This window comes from Echinops telfairi, unplaced genomic scaffold (genome assembly GCF_000313985.2).
Source record: "Echinops telfairi isolate 266 unplaced genomic scaffold, ASM31398v2 ScPeMD7_7423;HRSCAF=8461, whole genome shotgun sequence".
Lineage (NCBI taxonomy): Eukaryota > Metazoa > Chordata > Mammalia > Afrosoricida > Tenrecidae > Echinops > Echinops telfairi.
Genome location: NW_022111323.1, coordinates 2,994,791 through 3,018,747, shown reverse-complemented (window position 1 = coordinate 3,018,747; position 23,957 = coordinate 2,994,791). Strand labels below are relative to the sequence as shown.

Sequence of the window (23,957 nt, the reverse complement as noted above, 5' to 3'; positions counted from 1 at the left end):
AGCAGAGCAAAGAAGTCTCCAGAGAATACCAAAAATAGACTTTGGGGCGAAGGCGTGGCACCCAATCAGACTCGACCAGAAAACACTCCTAAAGGTCAACCAACAGACCTTGAAATTTTTAGACTTTTCTTTTTGTTGTTGTTGGTGGTAGTTTTTTGTTGATGTTTTGTTTTCTTTTGTTACTTTCATTTGTCTTGTTTTTTGTGCATATTATTATCTCTCTAGGTCTTTCTAGATAAGATAGGTGGGGTAAATAATCTCGAGGGAAAACAGGACTGATGGTTCCAGGGGGACATGGGAGTGGGGGAGGTAGGGGATAGGAAGTGGATGTTAACAAACCCAGGGAAAAGGGAACAACAAGTGATCTAAAATCAATGGCAAGGAGGGTGTAGGAGGCCTAGTAGGGCTTGATCAAGGGCAATGAAACATAGAGGAATTACTGAAACCCAAATGAAGGCTGAACATGATAGTCGGACAAGGGGAAAGTAAAAGGAAATATAGAGGAAAGCACTAGTAGACAAAGGGCATTTATAGAGGTCTCAATACAGGCATGTACATATATAAATCTACTTATATATGATGATGGAGAAATAGATCTATGTAAATATATTTATAAGTTAATATTAAGGTAGCAGATGGACATTGGGCCTCTACTTAGGTAATCCCTCAATGCAAGAACACTTTGTTCTTTTAACCTGACATTCCATGATGCTTACCTTCTTAACACAATTGCTGAAGACAAGGCAGGTGCATAAGCAAATGTGGTGAAGAAAGCTGATGGTGCCTGGCTATCAAAAGATACAGCATCTGGGGTGTTAAAGGCTTGAAGATAAACAAGCGGCCATCTAACTGAGAAGCAACAAAGTCCACATGGAAGAAGCACACCAGCCTGTGTGATCACGAGGTATTGATAGGATCAGGTATCAGGCATCAAAGAACAAAAAAATCATACCACTGTGAATGAGGGGGAGTGTGGAGTAGAGATCCAAAGCCCATCTGTAGGTAATTGGACATACCCTTACAGAAGTGTCATGTGGAGGACAAGAGCCAGTCAGGATGCATGCAGTATAGCACCGATGAAACATATAACTTTCCTCTAGTTCTTTAATGCCCCCCCAGCATTATCATGATCCCAATTCTACCTTACAAATCTGGCTAGACCAAAGGATGTACACTGGTACATATAAGAGCTGGAAACACAGTGACTCCAGGACAGATAAATCCCTGAGGACCAAAAATCGATACCAGAAGGGGAAGGGGAAGGTGGGGGAGAAAGGGGGAACTGATCACAATGATCTACATATAACCACCTCCCTGGGGGATGGACAAAAGAAAAGTGGGTGAAGGGAGACATTGGTCAGTGTAAGACATGAAAAAAAATGTATAAGTTATCAAGGGTTTGTGAGGTAGGGAGGGGAGGGGAGGGAGGGAGAAAAATGAAGGGCTGATACCAAGGGCTCAAGTAGAAAGAAAATGTTTTGAGAATGATGATGGCAACAAATGTACAAATGTGCTTTCTTGACACAATCTATGTAAGTATGGATTGCAATAAGAGTTGTATGAGCCCCCAATAAAATGATTTAAGAAAAAAAGAAAAATGTCCCATTCTCTGTTTCTCAGAGCTAAGTGACTTACTTGTGGTTACATAGGATAGTAACTTGTGCAGCTGGAATCTAAACCTTACCAAATATAGCTAGCACCAAAATCTATGTTCTTTCTACTAAGACAAAACCTTCACTTCAGCTTCCTACAAGAAACTTCAAATCTGTGAGCCACTGTTTTTTCATTCTCACCTTCCAGTTTAAGATAAATATGAACAAAACTCTGAACTTTTGAAGCTATGACAAGCTCAAGATGTGGCTGACTTACATAAATTTACTTAACTATATCATATGGAGATTCCTATTGGGAGATTGGGGATCATCCATGGGGGATTTTGGAGAGACTATCATTTTATGTGCCTTATGCCCAGTTCAAAAAAGAATTTGTGCCATTTTACAATACAGTAAACTATTAAAAATTTTTAAATAAATAACAGGAATTATTTAGCAAGTATTTATTGAATATTTACTGTGTACTTAGGATCTCTGGTGATATTTCTTACACATTGGGCTGCTAATGTAAAGGTCAACAGTTCAAAACCATGAGCTGCTCCAAAGTTATGGCCTTGGAAATCCACAAAAGCAGTTCTACCTTTTCTTATGGGGTCACTTTGATTTGGAATTGAATTCATGGCAGTGAGTTTGGTTGGGGATTTTACTGTGTACCTACCACGATTCTCAGTTTTGACAATATAGGAATTAATACGACATTTGTTCCTTGCCCTCTTGAAGTTTAGATCAGAGCTGAGCAATTATGACCGGTGAGCAGAGTCTAGTCCATTAGGCTTATTGGCACATAACTGCACCCATTTATTACATATTGTAGCATTCATGCTAGAACAACAGAATTGAATACTAGCAAAAGAAACATAATTAAAGCCTGAAAAGCCTAAAACATTTATTATCTGACCCTTTATAGAAAAAAGTTTGCTGGCCTCTGTCCTTAATTTTAGAGTATATGGAAGAATTTCACAGATTCCATGAAGGAAGAGAAAAAGTAAGATTGTCAGGAGATGGCAGAAGTGATAGGAGTAAGCTAGTGTGCAAAATGTTTAGCATGAAGCTTTTTACTGGAGTGGTGTCACAGATTTCATTCCAAACTTTCTAAAAACCAAGAGGAAAGAAAGAAACTTTACTGATCATATAATTCTAAGTTCTTTTTTTTAATTCTAAATTCTTAAGGTGAAAGCATTTGCTCGGGTAAAGCAAAACTTCTGTTTTTGAGGCCAGTGGGATATTTCTCCCATGGCCTGTTTCATAGGCTAACAGCATTGTCTCAGAGCACAATTTAGTAAAAAAAGATTATATATATAATGCTAAAATCTCATTTCAACTGATTCCATAAATTATTCAGCTTAATCCAGTGATAAACTTGTATAATCACAGCTGAGTTATTTAACCTTATTCTGCCTTGATTTTCATATCTGTGAAATGGGAAAAACAGCTCACCCCACAGAATTATTGTTAGAGTTAGAAAGAATAACAAACAAAGTGTCTGGCAGTTAATCAGCATTCAAAATATGTTAGCAATTCTCTCCCCTATCCATCCCCTTGCCAAAATTTGCCTTTCCTGGAAAGTAGCCGAGAAAGGCTGGAATTCTATGTGGACAGCTGCTTAAGTTTATAAGTCATATATTGACCTTCAAATCAATCTGGTGTAGAATTGGGTAATGCAAATTATATTCATCACAGTAAAAATTGTCTTGCGTTTTGCCAAACCTTGAGGTAGGCCAAATCCTGTCAGCTCAGCACACACTCTAATTTATCCCTCTCTATCAATTTCTATCCTCACCATCTTTCTTGAGAAGTTAAATCTCAGGGGTATTTTACTCTTACCCTTCCCTAACCATCCCACACCAGGATGATGACTCACTCTGAGATAATAGATAATAGTTAATGTAAGTGCTGAATTTGCTTGTTCAGTATCAGCCAGATCATCTAAATCTGGGCTGTAGCACGGTCTGGCTTTGTTCTATGCCTCAAATCAGTTAATAACAGGCTGGCGTGATGCAGGTTTTTCAAAACCCCATGCTTCAGACTTTGGCTACCAGAAGCAAAACTGAGGTAGATTTGACCTTCATGGAGAATTAGCCAAACCTCTGATTATAGTTGCCTTTATGATCCTTGCCCACACCCTCCTCCTCACCCCTTATATTCATTTCCTTCCCCACTTAGGCTAATGTTCTATGATAGATTCTCCACACATCGAGAACTGTTATCAATTAAATACAAGTTAACAGCTCTGGCCCTGAAGAATATGTAACGGACAGTTCTTAGGCCTTGCTGCTGGCCAGCAACCTTAGACTGGCAGTGTCAAAGGGAAGAGGACTATCACCTCACTTGACCCATTCCCTAACCTTGCAGTTGTCACTCCATTTCTGTTCTGTTGTTTGTGACTTTGCCAGCCATATTGTTGGCCAATGTACATTGCTTTGGTGACTCAACCGTGCTATAGCCCTGTCCCCCACATCTTTGCCTCTTGCATTGAACCAATATATTTAGTTGACTTGATAGTCTCTTCATTTTTTCTCAGCAATTAAAAATAGTAAAAGCATGATCTATGTTGAATTATTTTTTCCATAACAATCAATCTTGCAATAAAATCAGTATTATTTACTGATGGAATTTTAATTATTTTTAATTGTTTTCCCTTTACATACCTTTTATGTATACTCTCACAGTCTTTCCTTACTTTTTATGAAAAGAAACTAGCCTTTAGCAAGGGTTCTTTGGGGCCCAGGATTTTGGAGCAAGGTGCCTTCTTTTCTTCTGTTGCATCTAATCATTTCAATCGGCCTGTGAGGTAGGATTTACTATCAAAGAGGTTAAATAACACTACCAGAGTCACCCAGGTTATAAGGAGCTTGAACTTGTGCTTTAAAAAAACTTTTTATTTTGAATTAGGTGAAGATTTATAAGGCAGATCATAGTTTTGCATTTAGTAATCTATCCACATTCTGATTCAACTCAGCATTGCAATCCCCTCCAGGTACCATCACTTATTCTATTTCCTTCCTGTGTTTTCTAATTCCAGTCCCCTTTCTTTCCTAACCCTCTAAACTTTTTCCTTGGATAAATACTGTCCTTTTGGTCTTAAATGGATGATTATTCAACATCAAGGGTGAGTTCAGTGTTAGACATCAAGGGTGACTAAGAACCACAGTCTTGGGGATTTCACCAGTCGCCATCCAACCATTAATCCTGTTCTTTTTATGATTTTGAGTGGTGTTACTTGTTTTCTACCCACACTACCCAAGACCCTCTACTATGATCCTTTTCAGAGCGTTGGTAGTGTTATTCAGGTACCATCTAGTTTTTTCTGGTCTCAAAAGCTTATGCTTTAAAATATATTTTTCTTAAATTATAATTTATAATAAATATACCCTTTCCCCCCTAATCTACTTAGCTTTTATCAGGTTCAAGATTAGGACAATTTTCTTGACACCATATTCTTACTTATTCAGCTGTGGTAGCTGCCTTCAATTTCTGTTCTTCTAAGTTAATATTCACTTATTTCTTATCTTCATTTCATGTGACTTCCTCTTACCTGGATTATATTTAGAAAGTACACGTGTGTAGCTTCTATAAAAGAATTTAAGACTTTCTTTGGGAGAATGAAGAGTAACACTGCTATATGTATGTGTTCATTTGTTGGGACGTATACAAAAGAAAGGCCATAGTCCCTGTCCTCCATGATGAGGCTTACCTGTAAGCAGCCAATTCCATCCCAGTGGGATCCAAGTTCTAGTGGGAAGAAGAATAAATTTCTGGGGGAACATGGAGCAAGGAGCCTTCTTTCTGAGATTCTGAGATAAAAATGGGATCTAATGACACAAAAAAAGGCTTCAAGAAGTACATGTAAAAGTTCCATTTTCATTTAAATCCATTTTCCCACAAACTTTTTCAACCACTTTTACAGTTTCAGGGACCACTCCTCACCTCAACGACCCCCTGTCTGACCCTAAGCCCACACTCACCTTCTCAGTGCCCACCTTCTTATCTTGCTTGAGGTGGGCCCACGAGTCCAGCGACTCTTTAGACTGAGTCCCCAGCAGCGCCTGCATCATAAAGTCTGCAGAAATGCATACCCTCCGCAGGGTGGGGCACTCCCCCCCCCCCCCCCTAATCCATCCTGTTTTATTTTTTAAAAAAAAGACGAACAAAAACAAATCAGAGATATTGGATCCAGCTGTTTTCCATGAAACACCACTGAGACACACAAGACAAGGCCCCGTCCATCCGTCCTTCTACCCAGTGTAACAGACAGGCAGGCCAGGAACAGGGCGGAACCCGTCCGTCCTTCCACCCAGTGGAACAGACAGGCAGGCCAGGCACAGAGCCAAGGGCCACTGGGCGGCAGCCACACGCGGACTGGCGGGACATAGTGGCTCAGGCGAGGGATGGGTGGGGCACTTAAACTTGCTGTGAAGGCCATAGATCTTCTGGGTCAGATCGGCGATCTAGGGGTCAGAGGGGAGGTAGAGTCCCCTTCCCCTGGCTCCTCTGAACCCCATCCTTCCACTTTATCCTGCCTCCCAGCATGCAGGGCTCATCAAGACTTTCCCCAGCTCAGGCTCTACCACCTTCAGGACAAAGTCTGAACTCCTTTTTCTGGGACTCAAACCCTCCCCGATTGTCCCAGCCTCATCTCTTCACAGCAGAAGGCATATCTCCGTTCAGCTTCACACAGCTTTCATTTCCTGGGTCTGCCCCATAGCTTTTAAAATAAGACAGGCATCTCCTAGATTTTGCATTCACTGTTCTCTCTTGCCTGGGATAACCTTTCCTGGTTACATTACACTGGTTCTTCTGCCTTCTCCCCGCCAGGCTCATAGCATAGTCCCGAGTCTCCTAGGAGCCACAATCAAAAGCCACTAGAAGGGGTCAGGCTGGGACCACAGCCCCAGACATGTCACTGGACCCTGTTGGTGCTGGTGGTTGTGGATGTCATTGAGTTGACTTTTGGTTTACATTAGGTCTCTAGATTAGGAACGGAGGGGGATGTCTCCCCAATGCCTGTGTAGGGCCATAACAGAGGGGCTAGGGAGATCAGGCACATTAATAGGACACCTATGGGAAAATCTAAAACTGGGCACTTGCAGACTAGGACCCCACCCCCTAAGCACAGGTGAAACCAAACCTACCCACAACCTATACATGACACAGGTAATCAGCTCTGCCTTGAGGGGAGAGAAAAGACAATTCTGACCTTGGAGAAAGGATAAGCACAGGCCTTGCTCAGCTACAGGGTTATCAAGTCTTTACTGGGGTGACTAATACTGCTCTAAAAGTATTAAGAACAGACATGTGCTTCTATTAATGGGCTGTGTTGGCCATTATTCACATTTTCTTGTTTTGACTCATTATGTGTGAATAATCTTTTGTGTTTGGTTTTGATTCTCTGCCTTTCCTAGAGCCTACCTCCAAATTGTTTCACAAAGAAGGGAGGATTCAAGGTGACTATGGTGAGGTGACATAGAAAGGAATAAAGAAAGTTCTTGAAGATGGGGAATCTACAAGAAAGAGCAGCCTCCTCCTAATCTGTGATCTCAGGGTATAAGGAAAGATGGAAGAAAGTACCTTCAAGTTGAAGTGAATGAGCATCAGATCCTATGCAAGCTGAAAATGCTAAAATTCCTTTGGTAATGGTCACTTAAGAGTGAATGGGAAAAGAAAGAGAATTGCTAGAGGAGGAGGTCAAACTCATAGCAAATGCTGTATTGTGGACCAAGGCTAAACAGAGATGGAAAGGGAATACATTTCGGTAGAAATATCATAGGCTAAAGAGGGAGTGCGTAGATGAATGCTTAAAAGTTCCTACTCAGTTAGTCAAATTAGCCCAATAACCCTCTCTCAACAGTGTTTTACAAAATTTGTACCAGGGACTAATCAATGATAATATTAAGAAGATATTGCTTGACAGAGTGGATGTATATATGGATTGTGATAAGAGTTGTACGAGCCCCCAATAAAATGATTTACAAAAATAAGCCCACAGCTACCTTTAAAGGAAATGGATGTTGAAAAAAGCAACAAAAAAAGAAGATATTTATGCTCCTGAGAAATGATCTCCCTACCATAAATTTAAAAGGAGGTCTCTAAAGGGAGTCAAAGGCAGATTAAAAAAAAACCACATAGATCCAGGAATGGGTTTTGGACTTGCACTAAATTCTTGCTCCAATTTAAGAACAATTAGTTCTTACATCATGGCTCTGTTTGATACTCAATAAGGGAACATATATTTGTGCTATAGCAAAGTGTGGTGAAGAAATTAGATGTTGCCCAGCTATCAAATAAAGCCTATTTTTTTCTCCCTTGGAGTGGCTGGTGGTTTTGAACTGTTGATTTTGTAGATCACTACACTACCAGGGCTCCTTTTCTCTACCTAGGAACTCTTTATATATAATAAATATATTGAATAGTTTACTTAAAATTTATGGTTAGGTTTGACATTTTTACTGATAAAATAGATATTTTGTGCCAATTGCTTTTTCTTATGTTTTCTTTTTTTCCCCCCTTAGGTTAATTTCTTTGGGAATGTTTCTCAAAGTAGAATTACTTTGTCAAAGAGTTTGAACTGTCTCATGTGCATGATTGTCCACTTCATCTACATTGTGCCAAAATATGTGATGGCTATATAGTCAGGAGCCCTGGTGGTGTAGTGGTTACACATTGGGCTGCTAAACAAGATCTGTAGTTCAAAATGACCAGCCACTCAATTGAAGAAAAGCTAGGCTTCCAACTTGTATAAAGAGTTATGAACTCGGAAACCCACTGGTGCAATTCTGCTCTATAAGTCACTATGAGTCAGAATCGACTCAGTGGCGCTGAGTTTGGTTTGTTTTTTGGTTTATATAGTCATAAGCCCAGCTTATAGTCATCAGCAGCAGTGTGTTACTCCACTTGTCATTACCATTTTATAAAATTTATTTATTTTGTATTGACTGACATGGAAACTAGAGAGATAGAGGAAAGTTAGAATACTTCTGTGAAAATCAAGGCTTAAATGACAAGAAGTCAATGTAATTTAATAATTTCAAATTTCTCATCAAACATTATTAAACACCTATGTGGTAAGTACATAACGTATTAGTATCTAAGAAACTAAGCTTATTCATATGTAATTTAATACTTTCATCCTATAAGATCTAATTGATTTTGTTAATATAGATAAGTAAGTGGAGGCTTAACAAACTGTATATAATCAAGATCACATAAATATGAAGTTCAAGAGATGAGGTTCAAATATAGACTTTCTGAAAGAATAGCTGCTAGAAGAACCACCAAAGAAAAACCCAGAGTTGTCTACCAAGAAGAAATGAGGGACAAGGGAGGTGATCCTGATAACTCTTATATTAGGTGCTCATGAATATTGTTCCATTATGGTAACCACTAAAATTCCTGGTAATTTTCTTTCCTCCAGGGGACTCTAACAATTGTAACAAAATGCGGCCTCTCGGAGAAAAGCCAACTATCATCCGTCCCCCAGTGAGGCCTCCAGACCCTCCCTGCCGGGCAGCTACTCCCCAGAAGCCAGAACCAAAACCAGATATTATGGCTGGCACTGCAGAGGAAATCCAATCATCTGTGTAAGAAGGATTCTTAACCTAATTATAAAAGGTCCGACCAAGGCTACCAGAAATGCTTTGAGTCCCCACATATGGTGTGAAGGTTGTAAAGTACACAGACCTTGGGGGATCATTCAATTCATAGTTTATGAGAATACTATAAGCCAGCTTTGTTTGGAATGTTCCACTCAACACACAAGAGTGCAAGATTTTGTACCTGCTAGGAGATGTATTTTTCTTAGCTACCCTGATTTGTATTTCTATAGGGTGATGTAGTTATCCTCTGATTTTATGCTCTAGGCTCTGGAAGAATTTTTTCTTTATTCTCTTGTGATTGCTACTGGTTTTCAAAGTAATTTAATGAACATATTTGCTCATTGTACTTGTACCTTGAAGCGTCTAATTATTTATTTATGGTAAGCAAACAGTCTAACTTTCAAAAATCTTCCAAAATAACTCAGTTCTCCAGGGAGCCTCTTACAGGGTAAAAGTTGAACTGACATCCAGCAGGCCGGAAGCTGGCCTCAAGTCAAGGAATTAGAGACAAAGTGACCAGCATGAGGCCATAGTTTTCAGGGACCAGCCTATCTTCACTTGGCCACAATTAGTCTGGCCCGCCTCACCTCATCCAATGACTAGGACCCTGCTCAGTATATTGACTACTGGTACTCCATTTTCTTTTCTCTTATTTTTCACAGTTATAAAATGGGAAAAATAACAAAGCCTTCACAGCTTCAACTAATTGACAAGTATATTTACAAAATACCAAAATTTATACTTTGAAATCAAGGATATACTTTACCTGTACCCCAAAGTAAGACCTGAATAGGTGACATATTTTATCAGTCTGGACCAAAAGAGAAAGATGTCAGCCATGGCCTTAGTGGTGCCTGCCAGTGGGCTCTAGGCCATTTTCCATTTCTCTAGTTAATTTTCTCCACAGACCCAGATCTTTTGCTAGCAAAGACAGGGCCTGGAACTGGTAACTCATCCGGTTCAGAGGCATTGGCCATTGGTTCTCACACCTATTCTAAAGCAACTCATGAGATTTGTTTGTCAACTTGGTTATCTTTTGTTTTCAGGGTGGCTTCCAGAACCAGATTCTTTGAAACAGCTTCTAGGAAAACAGGAAGGTAAGAGAAACAGGTGACAGAAGAGAAAACAAATCCCTTTTTAAATACACAGCTTAAGTTTCCCATTTGCTCTCACTCTCATCATTTCTTTTCTGTTTTTCTTTAGCCCTGGTTATCTCTGGCTCTCTTTGTCTCCTTTATCCATAACTATCTCTCCATTTCTTTCTGTGTCTCATTCTGTGTCTCTGGCTTTGTCTTAATTCTCTCTCTCTCTCTCTCTCTCTCTCTCTCTCTCTCTCTCGCTTTCGCTCTTTCTTTTTCACTTTACCTCTCTACTTGTCTCTTTCATATTCAGTTTCACTCTGTGTCTCTGTGTTTTTCTGTTTCTGTCTGTCTCTTTGTCTGTGTCTTTGCATCTGTTTCTCTCGGTTTCATTCTTTCTCCTTGTGCCCCTTTGTCTTTGCCTTTCACAATCTATATTGTCTCGTTGCCTCTCTGATTCTGTTTCTCCATCTATCTCTCTGCTGATTTCTCTTCCTCCCTCTGTTACACACACACACACACACAATGCATTGCAAAAGGTCTCATTTTTTGTTACTTGCTTCCTTAATTTATTGATTTATTTCTTTTCTTATATTGTAAAAGAGCAGCTGACAGGGATATTTAGAATGCAATACTCTAATACAGCAGTTCTCAACTGGGTCACAAGCCCTTTGGGGGTCAAATAACCCTTTCACAGGGGTTACCCGATTCATAACAGTGGCAAAATTACAGTCATGAAGTAGCAACAAAAATAATTTTATGGTTAGGGGTCACCACAACATGAGGAACTGTATTAAAGGGTCGCAGCATTAGAAAGGTTGAGAACCACTGCTCTAATACATCTTTAGAGTAGACAAGGCTCCCATTTCACAGGGAGCCTAGACTTAGGCAGTGGCTCCCAAACTGGCTGCACATCTAAATCACCTGAGAAACTTTGAGGGAAATACATATACATTTTTAACTTCCATTATATATTTACTAAAACTGAATTTCCAGGAGTTGGGGCTAGGATTATGTTTTCTATTTGTTTGCTTTTGTCTCATCCTTCCTTCCTTCTTTTCTTCTTCTGTACTAGGTTATTTGAAATCAGTTTGAACAAAAGAAACAAAGAGAGAAACTATAATACTCTTAATAAGGTACCCCTTGTGAGAACTGGGAGAAAGATGGGGCTTTCTACTCTCATAAAGAGTTAAAGTCTCAAAAACTCACAGGGACAGTTATACCCTATCTAATAGGGTCACTATGAGTCAGAATTGACTTAATGGCAATGAGTTGGGGTGTGTGTGTATTTGTATGTATGTGTGTGCGTCTGCGTGTGTGTGTGTGTGTGTGTGTGAGAGAGAGAGAGAGAAAGAGAGAGAGAACTACATTGTGGTGGTCCTTCATTACTACTACCCTTCCCTCAGGATAAACTATTTGAGAAATAAATACTAACAAAATGGAGTGAGTTAAACTGGGATAGAATTAAGTAAGGATGTCTATAAGAAATCATTTAACAAGAGGTGGTATCTAAGTTTGAATGATAAGTATATATACACAGAGAAATGTGAGATATTGGTCTGTAGCTTCAGGCAGAAAAACTGAGACATCCAGAAGGGCACCACATAAGAAGCATGAACAAAATTCAATGGACCCTTTAAGGCAGATAAACTTCCAATAGGGTAATTTGATCCCATGTTGACAGTTTTTAAGAGCATAATGCTCAAGATAGACATTTTTACTAGTTAAACTAAACTATCATTTGGTTTAAAGACTTCAGGGAATAGTTTTGCTTTGAGGTTTAAAGATTATTTCAGAGCAGCAGTTTCAGGGGTTCACCCAGACTCTATGGCTCCAGAAATTATGGAGTCCATGAAAATATGAAATTCTCTTCTGTATTTCCCTTCCTTTGACCAGGGTTATTCTATAAAATATTTGATCAAAACAGTCAATAATGGGAGTCCACTCTCGTCTAGTTCTCCTAGTCACATGACAAAGGGGGCAGTTGTTTATAGAGGCAATTAACCCTTTCCCTCTCCTAATCCAGAGTTCCTGTATTTCTCTGTTACTTCAGACAAATAAACACCAATTGTTGTGCCTTGGATGTCATTTGCAAGCTTTTACAACCCCCAAGAACTATGCAAGAAGCACTAAATCAATATGTAATAATGAACTGAAATACCTAATGAAACGATATCCCTAAACTTCCAAGCTTAAGAACCAAATCCCAAGAGGTATTCCTTATCCTCAGATTCTATATTGGTAGAAATCTAGCAAAGACCATCCTAGGTATCTATAGGTCTCTCCTGCTCAACAGCTATAAAAGAAAGTGCCTATTTTGTCTAAACCCATACCTTTTAACTGACCCTTGTATTAGTGTATCCATAAGTTAGTCATTAGTCAACATCTTCCATGTGGGAAATCCCACTTATGGACATTATTGCCAAGATCTTCTCTCATTTCTAATGAAAGTAGTCTGATTGACCTTTTCCCTACACTTTTTTTGCTGCCCACTTGCAACCTGGCTGTTGCCTGATATTGAATGTTATCACTCTCTCATTCATCTCCCTTCTACCATTTTTTAAACTAACAAAAGAAAATGAATATTGACTCTTCACGAAGAAAAGGGAAGGAAGGACATTTTAGGGAGACAGACAAGCAATGCTAGAGAGGCTGAAGTAAGGACTAGTGTTTCACTTTGGCTGCTGAAACATGGAGATAAGAAGAGGGTAATTGTAGCTGGAGGTGAAGTCAGGAAGATGGATTGGAACCAGATCGTGACACACTAAGGCATTTGATATTCTTCTGTATGTTATAGGGAGATAAAATGTTTTAAGCATAGCAATGCATATATAGAGTTGAGTGAGTTCTAGAAAGAGCACTTTAGTAGTGCTGGGAACGATAGATTGGAGAGTTAAGATTAGATTCAGTGCGACTTTTAGGAGGCTAATCATCTTCTTAGGGGTTGACTAGGCCCTAACCTATGGCCTATAGGAATGTAATTGAAAAGCCAGATTAGAGAAGGACTCAGTAAGACTTTGCTAACTAATCAAACATGGGGCATTGGAGAATAATTGAGAGAGAGGAGTCTTAACTTGGGCAATTAAATAAATGATTGAATTATTAATCATAGAGAAACAAGTTTTGTAAAAAGTTGGTAATATTCAATGTTGGCCACAGTGATTTTGATGGCACCATGGCACATCCGAGTCCCTAGATTGAGATCCAATCAGGAACATTAACTTAGATTTAAGGGTAGAAATATTAAGACAGCTGATGTACAGTTCCAGAAGGACCCATTCAAAAATACTACAATATGAGTAGTAGCCCTTTGTGGGGGTCTTCATTATTGAGTGGTGATTGAAATCCTATTTTGAAAGATAATTCAAGGAGTAGATGTGTGAACAGACTCAAAAGAGGAGAAATCCCGAAAACTATGGACATAGCTTGAATGCTCTGCCCTCTTATCCCACCCACCCCCTCCTGTTCCCAGATAAGTCTAATTTAAGACTTATCTAAGCATATCAAGAAGATGGACAAGGCTGATTCAGTCTCCAAGCACAAAGAACTTACCTTTCACTTTGTACTTGCCCTACCTCCTTGCACTTCTAAGCTCCCATATTTCTGGCATGTGAACAATGTCTTCCTTTGGGTGGCTGTGTTCTCTAAAACCTACCAGAGAGAGTCTAATCTATAAGCATGAAATAGTTGCTTTGAAACATCTAAACAGACTCACTTAATTATTTTGTAAATATCTTCTTTAGTTCTGGCCTGAAGTAGTTGCCATACTTTACTTTGCCTTTTCAGTCCTGATTTCAAGATTGTTTGCGAAATGTTTTTCCTCCTTTCCCCACAGTTCTTCTCAAGGCAGACTGTCTGGAGATGAAAGTTGAGGTCACAGGTATGTAGTCTCCACCCCTGATTACAAAACCTTGTTTCCAAAATATTTTTTTATGTAGTCTGACTTTGGGGGAATAGAGAGTGGGAACCATCTAGGTTCAGAGAGTGGGAACTCATTCACCTCATGTCTCCATTCCCTGTATTTATATGACCCTTAAAATCAATGCCTCCGAGCTGTATGGCACCTGGAGGAAGGCTGCCTCCCTGAAGAGTAACTACAACCTCCCCATGCACAAGATGACCAACACAGACCTTAGCAGAATCTTGAAAAGCCCTGAAATTCAAAGAGCCCTCCGAGCACCCCGCAAGAAGATTCATCGCAGAGTCCTGAAGAAGAACCCACTGAAGAACCTGAGAATTATGTTGAAGCTCAATCCATATGCAAAGACCATGCGCAGGAACACCATTCTCCCGCAAGCCCGCAACCACAAGCTCAGGGCGGCTAAGGCGGAAGCAGCATTAGGGGTGAAGTCGGATGAGAAGGGAGTTCCCCGCCAGAAGCCTCTGGTGGGGAAGAAAGGAGGCAAGAAAGCAGCTGTGGCGAAGAAGCTGAAGAAGCCTGTGGCAGGAAAGAAGGCCGCAGCTAGCAAGAAGCCCGCGGCCGAGAAGAAGCCTGCCCCCGAAGACAGGGAGCTGGCTGCATGAACACTTCCATTTTATGCCCTGGGAAGTTGTCTTTTGGACAGCTTATTTTGAATAAAGACCTGCTTGAAACAACAGTGGGGAAAAAAATCAATGCCTCCAATTCTGGGTTTTTATGTTTTTTAGTCTCTCTTTTTCTTTCCTTTACCACCTTTCTCATCCAAACTAGAGTGCATTTTTTACAAATTACCTTTGGATCCAATTTGTTAGAAGTCATACACTATGAAATTTTTGACAAATATGAAGCAAGGAGTTCTGGTGGTGTAATGGTTAAGTATTGGGCTGCTATTCTCAAGGTCATCAGTTTGAAATTACCAGCTGCTCTTAGAGAGAATGACGGGGCTTTCTACTCCTATAAAGAGTTACAGTCTTGGAAACTCCCAGGGGCAGTTCTACCCTGTCCTAGAGATTGCTATGAGTTAGCATTGACTCTATGGTAGTGAGTTTGGTTTGTTATGAAGGAAAGGATTGTGAAGCTCATTTTCCCAATGTATTAAGTGAGCAAGTTGAAACCTTCCAATTCTGATATCCTTTGGGCCAGCAACCTCCCTTTGAGTGTTACAACAGATGTCAAGAGTTCATCTTATTATCTGTAACGAGACTTCGTTTCTATAGATTATACCACCATTTCAGCCTTTTCCATCTGAATGTTCATCTCTAGCCCTTTATATTTATTTAATGCAAAGCAAATGCATTAGTTTATTTGCTCTCTATGACATGACAAATGTAGGAGAATAACATATATTTCAACTCAACAAAGGATCAGGGCTTCAGAGGGAATTAAGTGCGTTGCTAAGATGACAGGAGTCATGTAGATCAGACTTTTTGGGTAATGGGGATTACCCAAGGTCAAAGACATAACGTCTCATCACTTTTTCATGGGATCTGAGTTATGAGGGCCATGACCTTCCTAGCTAACCTTGTGCTCAAAAGATTATCTGTTATTTGTAGGATTGGCTACCAAGATATATCCTGGTGTTCAGTAGTTGTTAAATGCTTTACCAGTCCTAGCTAATTTACCACTCTTCTTTTCTTTTTAGGTTTTAAAAGCCTTGGCATGAAGGGACACTTTCCAGCTCCTGAAACTCTTTAAGCCCTTGTGTGCTGAGCAATTTTGCCTTGAAGAGCAACTCCTTACTGACCCTGCACTTGCAGGCTCTGAGAGGCCAGAAAAAGGGGACACCTGTCCTGAATATATGTTTATTTTTCTTTTGCAATCTGTCTTTATCCCCTCAAAAGGTCTCTCTTGAATCCTATGAAGAGAGATCTTGCTTATTCTCCTGTGAGACAAAATGACTGAACTCCTTCAAGTCAAATTGCAGAAACCAAGATATTCACTGGCTGAACAGAAGAGGGGAGCCCAGATTTCAGCTCCTGTTTAAGTTCTCTTCCTCAAAGCACATTGAAATCAGAAAGATTTGTGACTAAATACAGGTCTTAAAGGTCTTATTCTTAATTAAAGGCCACTTGGAGCCATTGCTTACCTTGTGGGTAGACGAGCTGAACATTGGGGTATTTTAACATGCCTTATTGAGCATATGAACAATGGAATCCAGCTTCAGCTCAGGCACTGCGGTGTGTTTTTAAGAGCCTGTTTGCTCCTGTTTGAAGGCCCACACATTTCCTTCATATGGACATGGTGATGTGGCTTTCCTGCTCTTGCATTTAGCCACTTAAGACAAATCTGCAAAGCATATTTAGCATGTCAAAGCCTCAGTATGTTTCAATTTTCTCCTGACAGCTTTCTTTCCAAGAAATCAAGAAAGAAACAAAAGCTCAAAACATTTATTTTTAAAGGGCAGACTCTATTTTACCTAAAGGAGTCCCACTATTGGATCAAATACTGGAGGGGGAAATTAAGATGGATTGAGGCCAGGCAGCTGTCACTGTTGCTTTAGGTTTTCCCTCTGCAGTCCTCAATCCAGTGTCCATGAATTCAGGAACTCTATGCAAGCCAATGAAATAGTAAGCTGAATTCCATGACAATGTTCTTTTCTGGGGAGATAATCTTACTGAATTCCAAGTGGGCTTGTGAGTTAATAAAGGTTAAAAACCACAGCCCTGAAAATCGAAGGTTCTTTTTATAACCAATTCAGTATTGGGTTAGTAAGTCTTTGCAAAACTTAGTGTAAGCTCTACATTTATAGTTAATGAAACCGATGTACAGGAAGTTAGTGGTCATGCCAAGATAAAGTCCTTGGGTTCCTGTGCACATTTCTTCCCATTGCACCACACTTATATAGTGATGACTTATGAGTGATGACTTTAATGATCATCACTTTGGGGTTTACCCTTATTTTCTGATCCCCACATATTTTCAACCATGTGGAAAAACTGCAGACACAAAGCCTGCCCATACCTTCATTCATCATGTCAATCATTGGAAAGGAATGAAAACAATCCTGTAAAACTGTAGAAGGAAATCTACTGGAGAAAGTGTTAGTGTGTGTGTGTCCTACCCAGATCCATATCCTGTATTCAGTAAATCTAGGTACCTTTCTATCAATGCCCTGTGTGTTAGGCCAGGTTGACTAGAGAAACAAATCCAGTGGCACTTATATATGTGTAAGAAAGAGCTGCATATCAAGGAAACATCCCATCCCAGTCCAATATTAGTCCATATGTCCCTCTTCAGACTCACGCAGTCACAAGCAATGATGCAGAATCCAGGAATATCTTAGGTTGGTGAGTGCAGCGTCACGTGGATCTAATGGCTGTGAACACATCACAGGGCTCTGGCAGGTCTCAAAGTAGCTCACCAGCAGGAAGGTAAAGGCAGAGAAAGAAGGGGAGTTTCCCAGTGTATGAGAAGGCCATGCCCACAAGGAGGCACCATCAGGTTGTGACCTGATTGACAGGTTGAATACCACGTTTATACTCATATATCTTCAAGTTGACATGAAATTATGTAACTACCACACCCTGCTAATGCACTGACTAGTACTGAGGGAGACACATATATATGTTTTTCTATATGGAGGGGGCGTGCTTAAAAAAGCTTGTGGACAAATTGCATTGTCTTTGAATTCCACTTTTTCTTAAATTTTTTTAAACTTTCTCTCTCTCTCTCTCTCTCTCTCTCTCTCTCTCTCTCGTCTGTGTGTGTGTGTGTGTGTGTGTGAGAGAGAGAGAGAGAGAGAGAGAACATGCCCCAAACCAACTCCGAGAAGCCTTTTGAACCGTGTTGTTGAAAGGCAGTAGTCATGCTCAAGACTGAACCCCTAAGATGGTATATTAGTGTTTAGGAACATGTAGGCTAAACATACTTAAAGCCTTGGTGAAGCTGGGAACTGGATATCTTTCTAAATTAAGACATACCCATATGGCCACATTCATTTTTTTTGCTATGCTCAATCTCTATTCCCAAAATTTGAACTCTCAAAAGCCTAAATTACTATGAAATTAGTAGCAAGAACTCAAGTGGTCACCATTCTTCCTTCTGCTTACCCCCAGGTGGAGTCACCGTGAGGCCTACTGGGCTTACCCAGGATGTGCTTGCTGACCTGCCTGCTCTTCCCTATTAGATGACTAATTGAAGCAGGCTGGAGTTCAGATTTTGGTCGTAGAAGCAGTGGTCAATGGGCCTTCAGTACTTTTTATACGTAAAGGCATGATTTGATTCTGGTTTTCTTGAGAGTAAACCATATTTACTGCCATAAATATTGAAGATTTTTAGAATCAGAGAAAGCAACAGCAATCTCAGTGGAAGAGGTGTCTGGGTTACATGCCTGAGGATAAAGAACATAAAGAGCTGGGACCCCAGTCTTGGAAGCTGGAAACAGTGACTGGCTAGCTTTGATTGTACCCTAGGCTAACCTCAAAGAATGAGCTCAAGTTCTTGCCCTTTTTCAAGCTCATATAGTGTGAGGGCTTCTACAGTGAGGCACAGAATTATAAAATGGGACTAATTTGGTCTTGGTGGATAATCATTCAAAAGAGCCTTTTGGGGTGATAGCAAATAAGCAGCAACTACAGGAAATTTTTAGCATACCTTGGCCAGTGGGTATTTCTTTGACTAGAAAATAAATACCTTTAAGAGAATGTAGATCAGTGATACTACTTTTTTATTCTGAAGACATTTTTTAATTGTCATGACTAAGGTATATGTGGGGGGAGGGTGCTTGCATCTAGTTGGTTGTTGTGATGGTACTTATTAGCTGCCATCAAATCAGTTCTAACTCATAGTAACCCTATACACAACAAAATGAAATACTGCCAGCTCCTTCACTATCTTCACTATCATTGCTGTTTACTATCATTGCAACTGCTGTGTCAATCTATCTCATCGAGAGTTTTCCTATTTTTCATTGACCCTCATTACCAAGTATGAGGTCTTCAATATCTTCATTATCATTGCTGTTTACTATCATTGCAACCACTGTCAATCTATCTCATTGAGGGTTTTCCTAGTTTTCATTGACCCTCATTACCAAGTATGATGTCTTTCCAAGGATAATGTATCCAAAGAACATGAGACAGGATCCTCATTTCTAAGGAGTATTCTGACTGTACTTTATTTCCAATACAGTTTAGTTCATTCTTTTGGAAATCTGTGGTATATTTAATATTCGTTGTTCACATCAGAATTCAAATGCATTATTTTTCATTGTCTTCCTTGTCCATTTTCTATCTTTTGCATGTATCAGAGATTATTAAAAAGACATTGGCTTGGGTCAGGTGCACCATAGCCCATAAAATGACATCTTTTAAACACAGTAAAGAGGTCTTGTGCACCAGATTTACACAATGCAATAGGTCATTTGATTTCTTGACCACTCACTGCTTCCATGGGTGTTGATTGTGGATCCAATTAAAATGTAATACTCAACAACTTTAATCTTTTCTGCATTTATCGTGGTATCTGTTGGTCTAATTGTGAGGATTTCCATTTTCTTTACATTGAGCTGCAGTCCATGCTAAAGGTTTCAGTCTTTGATCTTAATCAGCAGATGCTTCAAGTCCTCCTTATATCCACCAAACAAAGTTGTAGCACCTGTATATTTCAGTCTGTTATTGAGTTTTCATCCAATCCTAATGCTGCATTGCTTTTTAAGGTTGCTGGAAACTGTGGTTTTGACACACTGCAAGCCTGAAAACTGGCTTCAGAAACTATTTTAAAAATTGAATAGAGAAACAAGATACTTTGAAGCAGAATTCTTGAAAAGCTCTCATTTTCATGGGGAAATAAAATACTTGATGCCTAGGACATTAACAGAGGGCTATAAAGATTACCTTTGTGGGATATATGTGTATTATAAGATAAAAACGTGATCCTGGAGCCTATTCATGTGACTTTCAATAAAGTAGCAGACTGTTTTTTTCTGAACGGACTCTGCAGTTTTGTCATGGAAACAAAAAATTGAACACATTAGGCATGATGGTACCACCACCACCCACTACTTATGTTGCCTCCTATTTCAGTATACTTTGCATGAAACCCTTGTCCCATTAGTAGCATAATCACCTGGGAACTTGTTGGAAATTCAGATTCTTAGGTCCCGCTCCAGCTCTGTGGAATCAGAATCTGTATTTTAATGAGATTCCCCAAGAGTTTCCTAGACACATTTAAATTTGAGAAGCATTCATCAAAGGTGCTTAAGACGGCAAAGCAGATTAAGAAAGATCAGTGATCTCTTGAGGAAAAAACCATAAAGTGTGGATGATGCCAATCTGGTATGCTGGGTTTGGCTATAAAGTTTATCTCCCCAGCTACCTGCTTCTTAACACTAATTTGCACCATTTGTGCCTTGTATTTTGGTGACACGAATGAAGTTTTTCCAACTTAAAGAACAGTAAATAAGGAAATAAGACTGAAAGTCGATTGGATTTCAAAAGTTTGCATATCAGAGACAGTGGAATGGCAACATGGGACAATGGAAGAGCTCCTTTGAGGAGCCATAGAGGTCCAGAGTGGAGCCCTGGTGACATAGTGGTTATGCATTGGGCTGCTAATTGTAAAGTTCTGTTCCTAGACTGTTGTCCATGGTGGAACTAGAAAGCTCTGGACCCGTGTGGTTTGTTAGTGTTTAGAGATAAGCTGTGCTCATACACACATTCACACACAGCATCGAAGAGTTAAGCCACAAGTTTATTAAAGCATAGAGTCACTTCAAAAGAAATGAAGTGGGTCCCTCTCCTTATGTAAGAAAGACATGTTAAGCATAGATGAGATACACTTCACTCTGGGAGGGAAGTGGGTCCCTTGCGAGGTGAAAAGCAACACCTTAAGCACAATTGAGATACACTTTGCCCTGGGTATGAAGTGGGTTCCCCCTCGTGAATTGAGATGAGGATGTAGTCTAGGGGAATGCTTCTAGTTTTTATATGGCACTTTCAAAGAGGAGGAAGTTGCCACTGTCCAAATGGTTAAGCAAATTTCTGATTAGTTACTGAGTTTGTCTTTGGTTCTCATACATCATTTATTTCATTTTTATCAGGGCTGCTGCTTTGGGTCAACATGTCTCAGAATTGTCTTTGAGTACAATCCTGTTCCAGAGTTTTACTGGGGCCTGGCTTCCAGGTAAAGGTGTATACCAAGTCAGTTTTCACCGAGGCCTTTGTTCATCACATGTTTCACAGTGTCCTCTGTTCATTCCCTTACAAGACAGGGCATCAGTTCCTGTTCTACCCTTGTCACTAACTACAAGGTCCACCATTTAAAACCACCAGCCACTCCATGAGAGAAAGCTGAGGCATTCTACTCCCATTAAGAAGCTACAGTCCTAGAAACCCACAGGGGCAGTTCTGCCCTGCCCTATAGGGTCACTCTGAATTGGAATCAACTCTATAGCTGTGACTTTGAGTTTGGGGGGGTCCACATTAAGCTCTGTCACTGCTTCTCTATAAGGCTGGGCAAGTTCTTCCCCCTCTCTGGGACTCAAACTTTCTGATTTTAAACCAGTTAATTTTTAACTTGATATTCTATTCTTGGGTGTGGGTTTTATCACACCCTATATTGTAATGAAAACATTGACAACTCAGCTGGACACAGTTTATCATCTTCTGTTCATTTGTGAATGGACGTGGGGAGAAGGGACTGAGGCTTTTAAAAGTTCATGGAAAAATTCATTATCTTTTTAATTTTTCTATGAATTTTTGGAAATCCCCTCATGTAAGAAAGGATACTTTGTGGGAGTAAGGATACCAGGAGGGTAGGAGAAAGGTGGTGGGGGGGGAGGGGGAACCGATCAAAATTGGTATGACACATAATCCCCACCCCCAGGGGCATGAGCAACAGAAGCATGAGTGAAGGAAGACAGTGGTTGGTGTAAGATATGAAAACAACAATAATTTATAATTCATCAAGTGGCCACGATGGGGTAGGGAAGAGCTGATACCAAGGAATGAAATAGAAAGTATGTATGGAATGTTATAAGAGATGTAAGAACCCCCTAAAATGATTTAAAAAATAAAATAAAACTGATTGTGGTAATGATTGTTGAAAAAATAAAAGAAAGAAAGGATAGTTTGGAAAGAAATTTGAGCCATAGCAAAGCAGCATTAATGAGAACTGCAAGGAACTGTGAGGGCTATGTTTCAACTAGCTTAAAATTCAAACAAACAAACAAAAAATCTCACTGTGATTGAGTGAATCCTGACTCATTGTGACCCTATAGGTCAGGTTAGAACTGCCTCTGAGGGTTTCCAAGACTGACACTCTTTATGGGACTGGTGGTTTTGAACTGCTGATCTTTTGGGTAGCAGCCCAATGCATAACCACTATGCTTCTAAAACTCTTTAAAATTATCTGGTTAAAATTATTTGAAGTATACAAGGCATCCAGACTGCTTCAGTGATCCAAAGAGGCTTTCAAAAGTTAATGAGAAATGTCCATTATCCTTAATTCCATTTTCTATGAAGATTTAAAAAACCCCTACTATATCCTGAATAAGGTTTACTTGGAATGATTTAGTTGAATGAATTCCTCTGACTTGGACCTTTAGGGGGTAGTTTATTGGGAATGGAAGAGGCTTGTAAAACAAATGTGATAAGCCTAAGATTCTTGCTCCCTCCCAAAGGACTCCTCTTTCCACTTAGTTCTCACACCGACTATTTGGAGACCATTGACTACACATAACCTCTTAGAGCTTGAAAAACAGGCTCAAAGAGGGGAAGAGATTTTATTAATGATACACACCAGAGCCAAGAGCAGAAATCAAAGGACAACCAAGGTACTCTGCCGTTCTCAACCTGTGGGTCGCCAAGGTACTCTGCCGTTCTCAACCTGTGGGTCGCGACCCCTTTGGGGGTTGAATGACCCTTTCACGTGGGTCGCACGATTCATAAAAGTAGCAAAATTACAGTTATGAAGTAGCAACGAAAATAATTTTATGGTTGAGGGGCCACCACAACATGAGGAACTGTATTAAAATGTCACGGCATTAGGAAGGTTGAGAACCACCCTACTTTCTTTGAGTGATCAGTTTTTCAGAATCAAGATATTTGCTTTCAGCAAAACGTGATACAAAATCAAACAAACTCACTGCCATCAAGTTGATGCTGATTCATAGTGACCCTATAGGACATGGTAGAAGAGCCCCTTTGGGTTTCCAAGACTTTATATTTTTATGAAGTAGAAAGCTTCATCTTCCTTCCACTGAGTGGCTGGTAGTTTCGAACTACTGCTATTGCAGTCAGTAGCCCAAAGTGTAACCATTATACCACCAGGGCTCCTAGGACATACAAAAGGGCTATAAAAGTTCATGTGAAAAAATTTAATGGGAAAATTTCATTATCTTTTAATTTCATTTTTTCATGAATTATATGATTAGGACTGATAGGCCCTCCCTTCTGAGTTTTCTGTTTCCATGAAGGCTTTAAGCCAGTTCATTATAGTTTGACCACCTGCTGAGAATTTGCCATTCCATTTCAGATATCCTGACTTCAGAATTTACCTTTCAACAAATTTATCACAAGCATTACCTGGGGGTTTGTTAAAATGTAAATTCTAATTCAGTATATCTTAGCATCCAACAAATTCTCAGCAGAGGGTCAAACCAGACTGAATTGGTTTACAAGGCCTCATTTCCATAACATGTTTAAAGCTTGTTACATCATTTTGGCCTACCAGGTCAAGCAGGGATAATCATCCCCATTTTGTTGAGGCTCAAATAGGTGACATAACTTGCCAAAAGTCACACGCATATCAAGTA

The 23,957-nt window shown here is 39.8% G+C and overlaps 1 protein-coding gene across 1 annotated transcript in view; it reads left to right on the top strand.

The window, feature by feature from the left end:
* Positions 1-17,392, top strand: part of OPHN1 (oligophrenin 1) — a 435,527-nt gene extending 418,135 nt beyond the window's left edge. The window contains exons 22-25 of the mRNA XM_004715440.2: positions 9,025-9,190; positions 10,252-10,302; positions 14,120-14,164; positions 15,846-17,392. Coding sequence (XP_004715497.1) covers positions 9,025-9,190; positions 10,252-10,302; positions 14,120-14,156 — 254 coding nt within the window. The 3' untranslated portion in view covers positions 14,157-14,164; positions 15,846-17,392. The remainder of the gene's footprint in view (positions 1-9,024; positions 9,191-10,251; positions 10,303-14,119; positions 14,165-15,845) is intronic.
* The last annotated feature ends 6,565 nt before the right edge of the window (positions 17,393-23,957 follow it).